At 35.7% G+C, this 15,937-nt stretch overlaps 1 protein-coding gene across 2 annotated transcripts in view; it reads right to left on the reverse strand.

The window, feature by feature from the left end:
• The window catches only part of STK26 (serine/threonine kinase 26), a gene marked incomplete at its 3' end in the record, with an annotated part of 32,067 nt that overhangs the window by 2,076 nt on the left and 14,054 nt on the right, over window positions 1-15,937 (reverse strand). Inside the window, exons 3-11 of one of the 2 annotated variants that reach the window (XM_080553596.1) lie at window positions 13,388-13,618; window positions 7,075-7,131; window positions 5,266-5,374; window positions 5,020-5,177; window positions 2,520-2,705; window positions 1,756-1,904; window positions 1,083-1,176; window positions 569-631; window positions 343-479 (exon numbers count right to left, since the gene is read on the reverse strand). In XM_080553596.1, coding sequence (XP_080409722.1) covers window positions 343-479; window positions 569-631; window positions 1,083-1,176; window positions 1,756-1,904; window positions 2,520-2,705; window positions 5,020-5,177; window positions 5,266-5,374; window positions 7,075-7,131; window positions 13,388-13,618 — 1,184 coding nt within the window. Of the gene's footprint in view, window positions 1-338; window positions 480-568; window positions 632-1,082; window positions 1,177-1,755; window positions 1,905-2,519; window positions 2,706-5,019; window positions 5,178-5,265; window positions 5,375-7,074; window positions 7,132-13,387; window positions 13,619-15,937 lie in introns of those variants that run through there. The other variant, XM_080553597.1, reaches the window with a different exon arrangement.

Here is a 15,937-nt window from a genome sequence, read left to right on the forward strand (position 1 = left end):
CTTAAGATAAAACTGCAGGTTAAATTAAAGGAAGCAAAATATAACAACTACAGTAAAATTGCAGAGTGTAAAGACCAAGCAAAAAAAGTTACTGTTAGCATTAGTTTTTCTTTCAATCACCAGAAGTGTTACATGTAACTAAGGAAGCTAAGAATGTAGAGCCCTGGATGTAACAGATATATCACTTATCAAAATACTGTATTCAAACTTCCCTAGCATATGAAATGCTTGAAATCAACTAGCTTTTCCTTAATGGAAGTACTTCATTTCCCCACCCCCCACCCCCCCCCCCGTAAAAACATATATGTTTTTTTAAATGCACACAAAACTTTCTTCACTTACTTCTGAAATTTCTCCATAAGTTTCTTCACCATCTTATCTGTGATCCCTGGACATGTTGCTTCTGCCATATTGATGCTTTTCTCAAGTTCCTCAATTGCTTTCTTTCTGCTAGCATTATTTGTGTCCTGCTGTTTGAGCTGAGTAGCAAACCAAAGCAAATAAAGCTTACAGAATTCATCAGGTGCTTGGGCAATAACTTAAAAATTTCTTTGAAGGTAAAACTTACCTCAGCAAAGACAGGGGTGATTATCATAGTTAAACAACTCAGGGTTTTAACAAGATCTTGATCCTAAAAATTAACAAATAAGGATATCAGTATATTCCTATACCATACGTATGCTGTGTTAAATGCAGCTTACATGATTTTGAAAGTTCAGCTGAATTTAACACAGCCCTTGTAACATATCACAAAACAATGAAGGTACAGTACATCAAAAAAACGTTAGGAAATATGGAAATAGATGCCTGATGACATATGTCATTGTCACACTTCAATTTCTCTTCTCTAATATAACAGTTTAAAATTAATGTATCTTTGAACAGATACTGTTCTATTAGTATGTGGTATCTTTTGCCATTAAGGCTGACACAGGCATAGGAAATGTCACTAACAAGCATTATCTGTTGAACTACAAAAAAGTAGTCAGTTCTTAATAAAAATGAATAATTACAAAGTTTTAACACTACCTTACGATGGCTTCAAAACCGTCTCTTAAAGAAGAACTCTTTAGGCTACATACCGTCCCATTCTGCAGCTTCTTTGCATCTGGTTTCTTTCGAACTGTAGTAAAGCTCCACTCAGGATGAGAGTTGTTTTCTTTGTTACTTGACTCCCTAAGAAAAAGGATACGATGTACATAATACTAGCCACAGCATAATGCTAAGCAACCATAGGTAACCCAAATACATAGTAAATCTATATGGATTATTTCTGTATGCCTTAAAACAAGGGAAAAAAATGTGTTGAAACGTTAAATGATCTTCAGAAAATCAACTTCAGAGACCATCTTGAAATACAATCAAAGCAACCAGAAGATGCCTACTTATAAAGCTTACCTTCTCCTATGACATCCCATTTAAAACAGTTATCTGATGTCCAGAAAAGCAAGACACTTACAGAAGGCATGTTGTTCCACCCACATTGTGCAAACCTCTTTGTACACCTCAGCCTTGCTCTGTGGTATTTCTAATTGTAATTCATTGTTTTTGGTATAACCACTAGCCCCAAACTAGGAAACACACAGCACTTAAACAGCACTGAAACCGAGTTTAGATTTAAAAAAATTTAAAGAGAATGAGTGCATAGCTTGACTTATACATTAGTCTTCAGTTTCAAACAGAGGATTTCCTTGAAAGAAGCCAATGCAAAACAGAAAAAGTCAGATAGAGACTAAATTGTGAAAATTAACTTACGAATCAGAACCATCGGAATCAGTTTCATCGCTACTATGTCCCTCTGCTTTCCATCTCTTAAACCTATCAATTAGTTCTGTCAGGTATGAAGTCTTCTTGGCATTTTTCATAATGAATTTGTGCTTCAGAAGTTCTTTTGCTGTAGGGCGCTATAAGAAACACTTAAGTATTTAATGTTATGCTAACATTTTGTGACTTTAAATGTTAGTAGGGGAGATTTAGTATGACAACTGACTTAGCTCATACAGCATCAGGAAATTAGTAGAAACAGGAAGTTGAGAAAAGCCAGTAATCCACATTTACAAGCACTCTAAAAATATGATCAAGTAACACACAGGCTATTGCTTACCCTTCTATGCTAGAAAGTACACACCCAGGAAAATGACTAATCAAATTTCTCCACTGCAACATTTCCTTGTAAGCAGAATTCAGGCAGACAACAAAAGTTCTGCTAGGATAGAGATTTAGGATTCTCTCCTCTTTCAAAGCTTCTCTTCTGACCTTATCCTAGGTTCACATGCGTTGTAGGAAGTTGCCTCTGCCATCATCATTTCTTCTGCCTCCCCCCACCCCCCAATTTTAAACAAAAGAGGCTGGGGTGAAGAGACATCTGTTAAGAAGTACCATTAATATTTACAGTCAAAAGTATAGTCTCCAAAATTATTAAAATCAACTAGGATGTACCGTACCAGCAGAATACTTCACAAACATGTATTAAAAAAATATAATTATACATCTCTACACACACACACTTATCTACTCACAAATGTTGGATCCTTATTCAGACACGCATCGATGAATTCTTTAAAAGGTTTACTGAATTCTCCTAACAAAGTTGGAGGATTGTTTTTTGGAATGAGAAACAGAACTCTCATTGGATGCATATCAGAGTTGGGTGGCTCCCCTTTGGCTAGTTCAATAGCAGTGATTCCCAATGACCAGATGTCAGCCTGAGAAAGGAAAAAGTTACTTTTAGCATAAAGTTAAATGATATTACAACAAAGTATTTAATAACTGAAATCTGCATCCATATAATAAAACTTTGGTCTCAGTAGAAAATGCATAAACATTCTTTTTTAATACTCAAAGGCTATAATTTCCAAAGACCTAAGTGATTTAATCAGTCTTGAATAACTTTGACCGAGGTATACAACATCGGTATTGTTGCATTGTCTATTTCTTTCCTAACAGACAGCTTTATGAAGTTTGCTGGAAAATGATCAACAACTATGGTTAGATCTGAGACACCAAGTTGGCAGTACAAGTTTCTGAAGAATTAAGTGATACTGTTTTTACCTAGAAATAAGCATTATTGATACAGAGACGAATTTTGTGTCTTATGAACTATGAAATCTTCCAACTTACAGATTTCTCCCAAGTGAAATATACATCATTTACATCTTTTTAGATTAGTTACAAGAGCCATTCAAGTCACTATAGGTGTTTCTCATTAAAAATGGGAATGATTGACTACACTTGGCAAATTAGTCATAACCCAAAGCTGCCCATATAGTAAAGAAGGGTTACAAGTTGCATCACTCCAATACTCCTTTCCTATTCATAAGAAGAACTAAAATATCTGTAATTTAATATTGAAGAAATAAGCTAGCTCGTAACTGGAATAAAACATTTTGAAAGAGATGGGGCTTGTAAGTCTGTTACTATAAAAAGTGTATTAATTTATTTCATTTTCTACTGTTCTGAAGAAGGGAACAGAGAAAAGTTAAAATTCAGTCCAGATGCCAAAATGCTTTTCAGTATTAGACTAGAAATCAGTGTATCCTGTCCAAAACCTTTTCATCTGTCCTACCCGAAGGCTTGCCTCTTTCATACTTTCCCACTAGACTTCTGGCTAAGAAAGAAAGAAGAAAGGGCATTGCTCTCGCAACAATAGTGAGGAGATACGGAAAGCAGGAGATTAGGTTGCTGGCAGAATGTAAATGAAGGGGTGGTGCAGCTGATTTACACACAGGGCAAACAGAAGAGGAATTATTTTCACTTGGACAGGACAACTTGCATTTTTAAAACAAGCTAGAGTACTTTCCCAAAAAGCCCTAGAAAGAGTATTACAGTTGTACCACTGGAACTCTACACATGAAAATTACAAGTGAATGTATATGCTCCTTATTATCAGCAAGAACCCCTGATATGTACAAAATTTCTTCAAACTTGAATGATTCTGGGAAAAATCTGTGGATTTTTAGTACATCTCAGATACTCAAAAGGCTTTTATGTTAAGTAAAACTGCACATTACAAGTATGGCTAAATGCTTACTATTTGAGAAAAACAGTATGAAAGTTACTTTGCACTACCAAGACTTTTAGATTTCTTGTTCCTACTTGAGGATGTATCTAAACAAACAGTGTAGAAAATCCAGTGCCAGCACCAAAATATAATGCCATTTCACTAACCACATGCTCTAGACCTTTTTGTGGGTATAGACACAGGAGTAAAGGGGATTGTTCCTTCCTTATAGTGATTTTTAGCAGCAGCTCCAAACCCACAGAAAACATGGTAAGGGGTATAGTGTCTGCTTTTCTACTGTGTGTTCACATTGAGAAACTCTCCCTTCTAATTCATCTGCAATTAGTTGAAATCTTCAGAATTACACAGAAATACCTGACAGCAAGTTGTAGAAATGCAATCACGTATTAAGAGTGCAATGTTTACTGACAAAACACAGATGAATACTAAAGCTAAACTTGGTCTCACACAAGTCACCCTTCTGTAAATAATGGAAAGACAGGCAACCCATTCAATTCCTTCTCCTTTGACAGTAAGAGGAAGCCTAGAGACTAACTTAAATACCTGCATCTTAAGAAATTAGTTCAAATGGTAGGATTCATGTCATATAAAAGAGTGAGAAAAGAGTAAAATTTCAGTCCTGATCTCAGGTTTAAAATAAGGTGATAAATTCTGGTAGTATTCTGATTTGAAAGCTTTATTACTGCTTGAATAAAATGGGAAACACTGAATTTAAATTAAACAAAAATAAACCCACAACACAAAGTATCCAGGGAGTTTCTCTAGTAATGCTAACATGAAAGCATCAAGTTTACTTGCTGAGTTTTCATGGATCTTGCATGGGAGTACAGTGACATCCAATTACTGTAATAACAGTTTAATTGTTCTTTTGTTACTTAAAATCCCGTAATTTGAAATAAACTTTTTTCAGTATTGATAAAGCTAGAAAGACAAAAAACCAAAGTGCTTTCTGTTAGATCTGCAGATACGAAGAAAAGATATTCTACTCTCATACTTACTTTTGAATCATACGCTGACTGCTGAATAACTTCAGGGGCCATCCAAAATGGAGTTCCAACAAAGGTATTCCTCTTAATTTGCGTGTCTGTCAGCTGCCCAGCAACTCCAAAATCAGCAAGCTTAACATCACCTTGCTCTGATAACAAGACATTGGCAGCTGCCAAATGGAAATAATAAAACATCTAATTTAGAATGCTGCTCCCATGATTTTTAAGGGCTTTAACAAAGTTACATTTTAAATGCACCTTTTATATCCCTGTGAATTTTTTTCTCTGAATGTAGGTAGTCAAGACCTTTCAAGATTTCCTTTAGCATGGTAGCGATCTGGAACTCATCAAATGGGCCAGCACGCAGCTTTAGAGAAAAGACACAGTAAAATAGTTTTATTCTTGTATCTAATTTCTGCCTTGTTATTGATTTAATTAAATATTAACTTGAAACATTTTTAATGTAAAGAGCTAAAAGAATTCATAAAACGAAGAATTGAATAAGTAACTCAATATTCTATCAGAAATAGGTGCCATTAGAACGATCATCTTCACATCTCCTCTACTGATAATACATGCAAAGTGCTGCTACTTTTCTTTTATGTATAGTACAGTCCCCTCAGCATGCAACACACATGAAAAGCTAGAACTTCCTAGAAGTTTTAGTTTTCTATCAAACACAGTAGACTGAATTTTGCATTTTAAAATGTGTATGAAGAAAGAGTTTATTTCAGAATAAATGTCTATTGAATGCTGTTTTTAAAGTTAACGATAGTTTTTTCCTTGTTCCAATATTTTTGATTCCATGCTTGCCTTTGCAACAACAACACAATGCACTACTATAAAGCTGCTTATATGGGGGAAGTTTTGCACATTGGAAAGCTATGTAAATAAAACAGAAGTATTAAGGTGTGAGATTCTACTACAAAAACAAGAATCAAAAAACCCACACAAAACTGTAGTGAAAGAGAAAACTGTAACATTACAAAAAATTGAAGCAAAGTGAAATAAGCCAAAAATTAAGGTTTTATCCTTCTAAAGAACAAGTGAAACCACCGAACACTACTAAAAAAACCTACTTCATTATTTCCTGACAATCCACGAAAGACTATAAATTATGTGAAAATGTTAAAGAGTTATTATCTCAGTCTATCTCTCAAAAAGACTAAGTTCCAAAGCTACAAAGTACTATACACTATACATAATTACTATGCTTTTGCATTCCTAGACTTGAGCTGATGTGATGTAATTCCATAAAGTTTAAATAGATCTGTGAAGTTAAGCACAGACTTAAACCTTTGCAGAAAGGAGAACTGGTAGCAAAAATATAATTAACACCATATTGTACTACTGAAGACATGATATTTTTCCCTTCAGAACCACACAAAGACTGAGTTACATTATCTTGCAGGAAAGGGTGGGTCTTGAAGCTTTACAGTTGAGGCGGAGCAGTACTGAAAGTATGGGGAAACCACATCCACATGAAGTGGACTGTGAGCTTGTTCTGTCTAAGCTACATCCTTCATGAATGCTACACAATCTTAAATAAAAGGTACTTTCATGTTTAACAGAAAATGGAAAAAAATAACACCTTCTAACCAGTTAAAATTAATTATACTCTGTAGGCACACATAGCATTAATTCCTCAGACCTGATCCTAAAGGAAACATTTTGTATGCAACTGTAATGAATACCCTGATTGGGGGGGATTGGACACCACCACCACCAACAAAAACTCCCCACCCAAGACAAGTCACCCACCCTCCTACCCCCTCTATGGGGCAAACAGTACTTCTCATACTAAAAAAGAAAAACACCACAATTTGCGTTCCATTTGACTGAGAACAAGAGTTTCCTAATGCTTAGACAAAAACAGTAAAACAAACAAACAAAAAAATTAACACCAACATGTAACAGAACTACCATGCAAATCAACAATTTTGGAGCACTATAATGTAGCAGTGATGCAACATTAACAGCCTCCAGGGACTTGATTTCATTAAGTGATATGAAAACACAATTAAGTAGTTTTTGCTCATACTTATAATGCAAATATTATATACTTACAAGATCCAAAGCTGACCCTCCACCCAAGTATTCCATTATTATCCATAGTTTTGTGCCCTGTAAAAGAATGCATGGGCTGTTAGAAGTCCAAGGGTGCCATAAAAAAAGTCCTTCGATGGACTACCAGTATACTGTTAGGAGAATACAAATATAGAAACCCATTAATCATTAAGATGCATCTAATTACTTCCTGCAGAATGATCACATAGCTCCTGTGCAAGATGCCTACATATCAATTAAAGTTTGACTTCCATATAAGAACAAAAACAACACCAGAAGTGATACACATCACCACCCTCCTCCTCCTCCCCCCAAATCACTTTCCTCTAAGCTGATCTAAAACAATTCCACCTAAAGAAACGGAACTCGGGAGGAAAAAAATAAGATTTTGGTGGGAGTTTAAGTTTAAAGCCAGAGTTTTAATTTAAGTCTTTTGCAAGAACTACAATCTATCTTTGCACTGAAATTATTACTTCCAGATCTTTGCTGCACAGAATCAATAACATTTTAACAAAAAACTTGTAACATCACCACATTTCTCATCTGAGGAAAATATACAGAACTTAGAGCTGCTTTTGGGCAAGTGCGAGAACACAAACCTCTCTTCAGACAACAGACATTTAAAGACTAAGTGGACATAGATGCTAGCTGTCCCTCCATCCACATTAATTGTGCAAGTGCATATCTTGCATGTCTACAAGTTCCAACTTAAGTTGTGGGAAACAATAAATAAATGAAAATTCACAGCTCTTGCATCTATCATGAAACATGCCTGCTATCAGACAGGCAGCTCCAATTTTGAGATAGTAAGCAGCACTGTAAGCACCAACCAGGAGAAACTGCACTGTTAGACCTGGAAGCCTACAAACACGTTCATTATTTCCTAGGTTTTTAGACCAGACATTCTAAATCAACCACTAAAAAAAGTTGATAAGAACAATATAATTAGATAAAAGGTATGACTGAAGGAACCTAACTTATAGTTTGTTTTTGAATTCCTAGTAACACTGCAAAGTTCACGTATTCCTTCACTATGTACTATTTGAATCTTCGCTTCTGTGAGCTGCTGTACTTTCTTTGTTGAGATGTCTCAGCTACAGTACTAGATTTGACATTCTTCTAACGATTTTATAGGTGCTGAGTTCATCCTTAGTGTGCAATTGCAAGAAGCAGCTGATTCATGTAAACAAAAAATTGAGAGATTTGTTATGAGAACTACAGAGAATATATTTCAAAACTGGGATCTGCTACTTGCCACAGTCCCCTCAGAAGCAGAAACACAGATATTAACCTACGGGCTACTACTTTAAGGAATTTTGGGAGTAAAAACAATTTGTTGAAATCAATACCACAGCTATTAAAAAAATACTAAAATAGAGCAGAAACGATGAAGTACCACGCACAGTGTTTAAGCAGCAAATATTTACTAGCACTAGTTCCTTATAGCAGAACACAAGCTTATAGCTGGAGTACTTTTTAAAGCCTCTTACTAGGTTGTATTCTGTCCTACCGTTTCCTGACTAGTGATAGAAATCTAAAGGATACAACAAGCAAATAAAGGTGCAGTTTCTGAAAGTAACACATCCAATTATGTTAACAAAGTGTACTCTGTTAGATTTATACTGAATTTAAGAAACACGCCATTTATGAGAGTCTATTCCAATATTATGAGATCAGCAGGGAAGGGCTGGCTAATTTTAGCAGTTTTTATAAAGCCCTACTTTGTCAGTTGAGAAGACCTGCAAGGAACTCCAGTTTAAGGCAAACATTGTGGTTACCAGACATGTTTGGAGGGTCTGACTATTAGTTGAAAACACCGTAAGGTGAAAATGAATAAGTACTGTGTTCCTGAAATAATGTTTCAAAGAAACTGCTACTATCCAGCCTAACCGGGTGTGGATATTTTCTAGCCAAGCATGTACAACCTTTTTCCTAGCTATTTTAGGTCGACCAAGTATAAATAGATAATGTAGAACAAACAATATCTTTAGATGGACTCAAAACTTTGCTGCACTAGCTTCTGTACAGTTTTGATGGAAGTCTCTGGATGCTAGTATGAGTTTTCCATACTGAAATCCGAAGAACTAAGTAAATTCAGGTTTGTTTAATTGCAAAAGAAAAGAACAATTCTAGGCAGCTATGCTAGTTACAAGGACAGATACTTAATTCCCTACTCCAAAGGCTACATAGCACAAATACAGAAAACAATCATGGCATTTCAGTCATCAAGAGAAGATTGCTCTCTATTGGATCAAGCAAAAAAGACAGTACAAGTATTTTATTAAGCTTCACTATTTGGCATAACCAAAACATATGAGAAGTGGAGTAACCTTTAATAACTTTAATTTTTTTTTTCCATAAGGTAGTAATACCAACATTTTGGCAAGCCATAGAGTTGAAGAAGATACTCACTTTAGCAGTCTCGCTTATCTTACACTGCTACATTGCTATGTTTTATCACTTTGAAGGGTACTTAACATAACCTGTTTCATTTACTGAGGTATGATGTTAAATGCAACACTGGATGACAAGAGGAATTTAGACCTTTACCTACCACAGACATGAACATCTACAAACAGATACATCAGGATTTCAGTTATCTTACCTACAGAAGTTCCATTAATACAGCTGTACGCTTGCACAATACTACAGACACTTGTGAAAGGCATTATACAAAAGGTGAAAGCTTTTCCTACCTACACGAGTGTTTACTGTGGTGCATTCTTTGACTATATACTTGTACTTCACCTACCAATGCTTAGAAAATACTAGTGATCTTGCCAGACACCAAAGAAAAACTAAGAAAAAAATAGTAACAATAGCAAAACTCTAAAATTAAATCAGTGGGAAACTCCCACTTGAACTCCAAAATTCAAGATATACGGGTGTCCCAAATTACAAAGATGTGTCTTTTGTTTTGTGGGGTAGGTGTTTTTTTTTTTGCACCTTTTTTGCATCACAATAATGGAAAACTGGCATCAGCTTTATCTCAAGAAGCTCTAAAAAAGGTAAGCCTTACTATCTTTTATCAATGATAAGTTTTTTGAAGTATCTAATAACAGATAAATAAACTCACATTGTTAGGTAAAAATATTCAGGGACTGTCCATATTTTTAAAACCACATTTAAAAGTCAGATGTAAACATTGTAGCTAAAGAGCAGCTAGGCTGCAGAGCATTAGAGTATCTTAATGGCATCTGCTGAGCTGACTAAGTTACAAATTAGTTAAGTCAAGTAATCAAGATAAAGACACACTTTCCTCCCCACTTCCAGTTTCTGCTTTAGCTGGAGGAGCATCTGGAAGAGCCTGCATGCTGCTGGCAAGTCCCAAGGCCCAAGACTGGGTCAGTCCATTCCTGTCAGTCACAAAGCTGCTTCTGCATCAGGAACTGTAGGAAACTAGAACTGTAAAGCTACAGAATACTTAAAATAGACCACACAAAACAAAAATCACTCATCTGAAAAGCTTGCCATTAGAAAACCCTCACAGTTAACATCTCTAACTTCAAGTTTTAATCATAAATAACATTCAGTTATCAGCTATGGTATCTTACAGAAGAAAAGTTGAGACTGACTAAACCTTGATAACAGTAATCATCCGCTTGTTCAAAGTTTACTTAAAAATCAGTCAACGAACGAGAATAAGTTACAACAGAAGATGTTCAGTTACAGTTCAATTGGATGAACAGACAAGAAAAATCTGAAGTCAAGACATGGTTTCAAGTGTAGTTTCTTCAAAGTAAAACCCATCAAATCGTGTAGCCTTCATTAACAGCAACTTGCAAACAGTATTTTAAAAGTGATCAGGATTATTCAACTAAAATATATTAATAAGCACTGAAAGCAATTTGACCATCCGCACTGATGGTTTGCTTTGGTACAGACAGGAAAAGTCTCTTTAAGCAGTGCAAAACTGCAAAAACATTTCTAACACCATTCCTAGACCTTCAGAGAAAGCTACACATATAATTATTGTATTTCAGTAAACTATTTATATTCCATAAGCATTATCTAGAAGAGGTCAATCAAGCTCAACCCGTTTGTTTTCTGGCAAATAAAAGATGCGAACAGAAGAAGAGTACTATCTTTTACATTTTGAAATGTCTTCTATTTAGTGTATACTAATGCTCTTCTAGCCACTACCTTGAAGTATTTCTAGGAGTTATATATAACTAAATCAGTGAAAATAACTAACTATTCACCAACAAACCTATTTGACTGCTTTGAATGTGATCGTGGTACCAGTCATATCCATAGCAAACTGCTATTACTCTCAATAGCCTAGGACTTTGCTTTCTAAGAAATAACATCTTAATTTTCAGAATTTAGCCTCAATGTTCTTTAACCTTTAATTATAAAGTCATTTGGAACAAAATTGCACATACTTGTTTCCAACAGAAGTCTACAGTGTATGTAGAAATTAAATCCAGAATTAAATACTACAGAGTTGAATACTTAGGCTGACAGCCATTCTCAGAATAATAGTTAACAGAAAGTTAAAAGTTATAGCAATTAAATTCTAAAAAGTAGACAGATACTACTCTCAAAATACATGTTATTACCAAAATTAAAGTCAGCATAAAAGATTCTTTGCACATTTATAGCAAAGCTAATATACTCTTTCCACTGAGGAATCTCAAGTTGAAAGCTCTAGTATTAGCAACCAAGAATAAATCTAACCTAAGAAAAATTTGGAGCCAAGATACTACTTAAGCAGGGAACAGCAAGCAATAGAATTACCTACCATGTTAGTCTGGGATGAAAAACATTCCTGTGGACTTTTTTTTTTTTAAATGAATTTCTTAAAGGAATGGAAGAGTAACCAAAATTCCACAAACACCTCCCTAAACTTCACACAAGTTTTCCTTCCCCAAAAATATTAGAAGTGCGAAAAGTAAGCAGAAGATCAGCATTAATCTTTCAGAATTTATCCATCTAGAACAGAAATGGAAAGAACTCAAACAGCGGTGAGGAAAGTAACGAAGCATTAATATACGCCCGTATTTGCCAGGAATTTTTAAAGAGTAAAAAGCCCTAACCAAGAGTTGAAAGTTTTATAGCACTGACAAAATAGCTACATATATGTATTTGAGAAAAGGGGGAAAAAAAAGAAGACTTGCATAAGAATGGCAAAGACACTATCGTTAAGTACAGGTACCTATTTAGATTTGGAATACCCTTTTAGCACCTATGTTACTGTAATAATAAAACGACAGTTTTCTTTCCCTGTTCAACTCATGGCTTACGAAGCTTCCTCCACCCACTACCCCTCAAACAATGTCTCCTCCCCCCCACTAACCAAGTCAAGGTTTCATTTCTCCATTTACAACTGTTGAAATCCCTGTCTAATTCTGAACTAATTCCAAGCAAAAACACTTCCAAGACATACCTTGACACGTTTGTACTTCAGGGCAAACATTTGGGTTTTATAACTCAAAGTAAAAATAATGAACAACCAGGAGGATAACATTTAGGACCTAACTCAGAGAACACTATTATATAGATTCTGCAAATAATTCTATAGTATCACTCACAAGTGTGACACAACTTAGAGATATCTTTGGAATAACATCAAAAACAGTATACCTTAAGCCTCAAAAAACAAACCCCACCCCAATCATTTTAAATACCAACTACAGGTAATGCTTTTAGCTTTTTTAGAATGGTTTTAGTTTTAAAAAGTCACCTAAAGCATATGCACTGCAGATACTTTAAGGGATATTTTAGATGATTACACCTGGACAGTTTCAGAAGTTGAAAAGACTCTCAACATTTTGGATTTCTGTAGGGTTGGGGTGTTTTTTTTTTTTGTTTATGTTGTAGATTTTTTAAAAAACATTTTTACAAATATAACATTTTACAAAGTGGTTACATAACGCTGATGTCAGTTCTACTGTCTCAGGCCTACTATATTTCATAAACACAAAGGTATCTCTACAAGGTGCATGATTTCTTTCCATATCAGAGAAAGGTTTTTGTTAGTATAGCTATGAATGTATTTTTCCTTCCCCAGAAAGGCCACAAAATTGTGCTAGAGATTGTAGGGGAAGAAAGAAAACTATGGTCCAAAAGCAATAGCAATGGCAATCCCCTATTCGCAGGACATGTAGCCATTTTATGCAAATTCTAGCCTCAAAGAATATGCAGCAAAAGAAGCAAAACAAAGTGAAAAGAACTGTTCAAAGAAAAACAAAAAAACAACTAAAAAAAGTTGGCATGACAACATATTCTCAAATTCAGATTTTTTTTCCTAGCAGCATTCGAAACTGGGTGACACACTGCCAGCAAATATCTGTGCAATACTATACACTACCTTTAAATATGATCCATAGTATTTCGTTACGTAAGGACTATCACACTGACTTAAAACAGTTATCTCTTGCTGTATATCTTCTATTTCATCTTCTGCTTCCTCAAGGTCTATGATTTTTATAGCAACCACTTGCTGCGTCCGATTATCAATTCCTTTAAAGACTTCGCCAAAGGAGCCTTTCCCAATGCGTTCCAGTTTTGTGAATAGCTCTTCCGGGTCTGCTCTATGGTTCTGGAAAAAGAAAGAAAAAGGAGGAAAAAAGATATGAGTTATCTTAATTAACTTCCAATTTATTAGCCCTTATTACTTCCCAAAAAGCACATCATCCAGATTTATTATTAGAAGGATCATACCAGATAAATTTGTTTCCCATACACTAACTTCTAATTCAGCTGTTAGTTACAGAATATACATTACACAATTATATTAAAGGTACACGAGTCTCACCAAGGAGAGAGTCAGGTACAAATCTCATTTCATTTCCCCACATAACACTTTAAAAGGAAGGAACAGAGCCATCCTTAATATTAATCCTACCCGTGCATAATTCAGAAGACTGGGGAACGCAATTACTGGCACAGAAGCACGAACATCATTACTCGGGCAAAAAAGGCTGGGCTTCCTACCTGGCCAACAGCCTGGGGCAGACAAAGCACTACACCAAACAACACAGTATAGGGTTAGTTGTGAGAGGACCGCAATACCAGTGTTCACCAGCAGCCTCCGACAAGCACACTGGGCTTCTGGTAAGGTTGCACATGTTCAGGTTAGCTGAAAGTGCTGACAGGTAGTTGAGCAAAAGGGATCGAGAGAAGTTTGAAGGAATAAGAATGCTGAAGTGAAACTGAAGCACTGATCTGAACTTGCTGATAGCACCCAAGCATGCCTTAGAAGGGGGAGCAGAGCACCAGACAGCAAAGCACTGCTGAGGACATCTGATCTAGTCCCTGGAGGTTAACTGCTCTAACACCAGCAAAGAGTGATATCATATAAAGATTTAAGACTTCTCAGCTTCGTTCAAGTAGACAGGAGGAAAAACAAACAAACACCCAGCAAATTCTCATTTTTCTTTCAAGACAAAGCATAACACAACTGCTGAGAGAACCTTGCTTACCCAAAAGCCGCAGCAGTGACTTAGGAAGGACATGGACAATTTGACCCACAGTTTAAGTACATAACACTTCAGAACACAGAAAGTTTTCAGAAAGGTGTTTTGAAGAGGTAAAAGAGACATGTGAACACAACAGCCTATGCCTTGCAGAGTAAGCAAGTTAAATATATTACCGTCTACTGAAAAATACAACAGGATTTTGAGAAAGATGACCCCTAACACTTCACCGCAACTTTGCTACTGTTCATTTGCTAATGCTGTCAGAACTGGGCAATTCATTGCACAGATCAAGCCTCAAACGAGAGGACTTTGCCGAAAAGCCCTCTGATTCAAAAATCAGCTTTTGAAAATATAAAACCAAGATAATTTGAGATCTTTCTCATACCCCTAAGCTTCTTGCTCACTGCTCAGAACAAGTGAGCTGTCATGAAAGAACCTATCTAGCAAAAGCGGATATTTAAGCCAGTGCACAGATTACCTTGCATAACAAAATACTCCAATACCAACATGAAACTCCAGAAAACATCTTCACATCAATCCTTTTGCAAACAGATGCAAAACCTTTACCAGGAAAACAAAAACATTGCTATTTTTTTTTCCTTTTGGACTGAACTAATCTCATTTCCTTACTGGCCCCTTATTATTGTTCCATTCCTTCTATCAAGACCAGAATTTATTCCACAATATGGTGAGATGAATCCGAACAGATTACCAAGGATTTAACCATATGATTTATCAGGTTTATTTTCAGCAGAATCAATTCACTGCTCATATATACCAAGCTGTCATTTGTGCTATCACGAGAGGAGGGAACATGAAGTCGTATGGCAGGTTCATGCTGATCTGTGTAGCTAGATTTTAGATTTTGCAAATACACAGGACACATTGTTCCTGGGTAGCACATTAAAGCGAAAAGAATAAGGAATTTCTCCTTTGTCTACAAAGAGCCCTTTACTACTTTGCTCCATTGAAACACCACAAAACAACACAAAACACACCTTCAGAGAAATAATTAAGCAAAAAATGTGTATTTTCATCTGTTGATAGATCTGAAGGACTTGAAAGATAAGCAAATACATAATCAAAGCAAGTGGGAAAAAAGATCAGTACTATTGTGACCTGCAATATGAGATAATTAATATTATTATAAAAGGAAAGAAAATGACTGTAGGCCTCAGATGCTTGGAAAGTTTTTAGTTAGATGAAAGAACGGTAAATCTTCAAATTACCCAGAGACAGTCACATTGATGGCAGGAGTTGATGCAGTAGTGTATGGCATTTTATTATTAAGGCTATAAAAATAATCTGAATTCAAAGTTCATTTTTAGAGCTGTTTCAAAAAATATTTTGGGGACAAGTATGGCAAAAGCAGCAGCAACTGCCACCCAGCCTTCTCCTGCTGCTAGTTAAGCTGCAGAACTGTTACTTAGCTAGCAAGC

The sequence above is a fragment of the Anser brachyrhynchus genome (assembly GCF_964034855.1).
Source record: "Anser brachyrhynchus genome assembly, chromosome: 13".
Taxonomy (NCBI): domain Eukaryota; kingdom Metazoa; phylum Chordata; class Aves; order Anseriformes; family Anatidae; genus Anser; species Anser brachyrhynchus.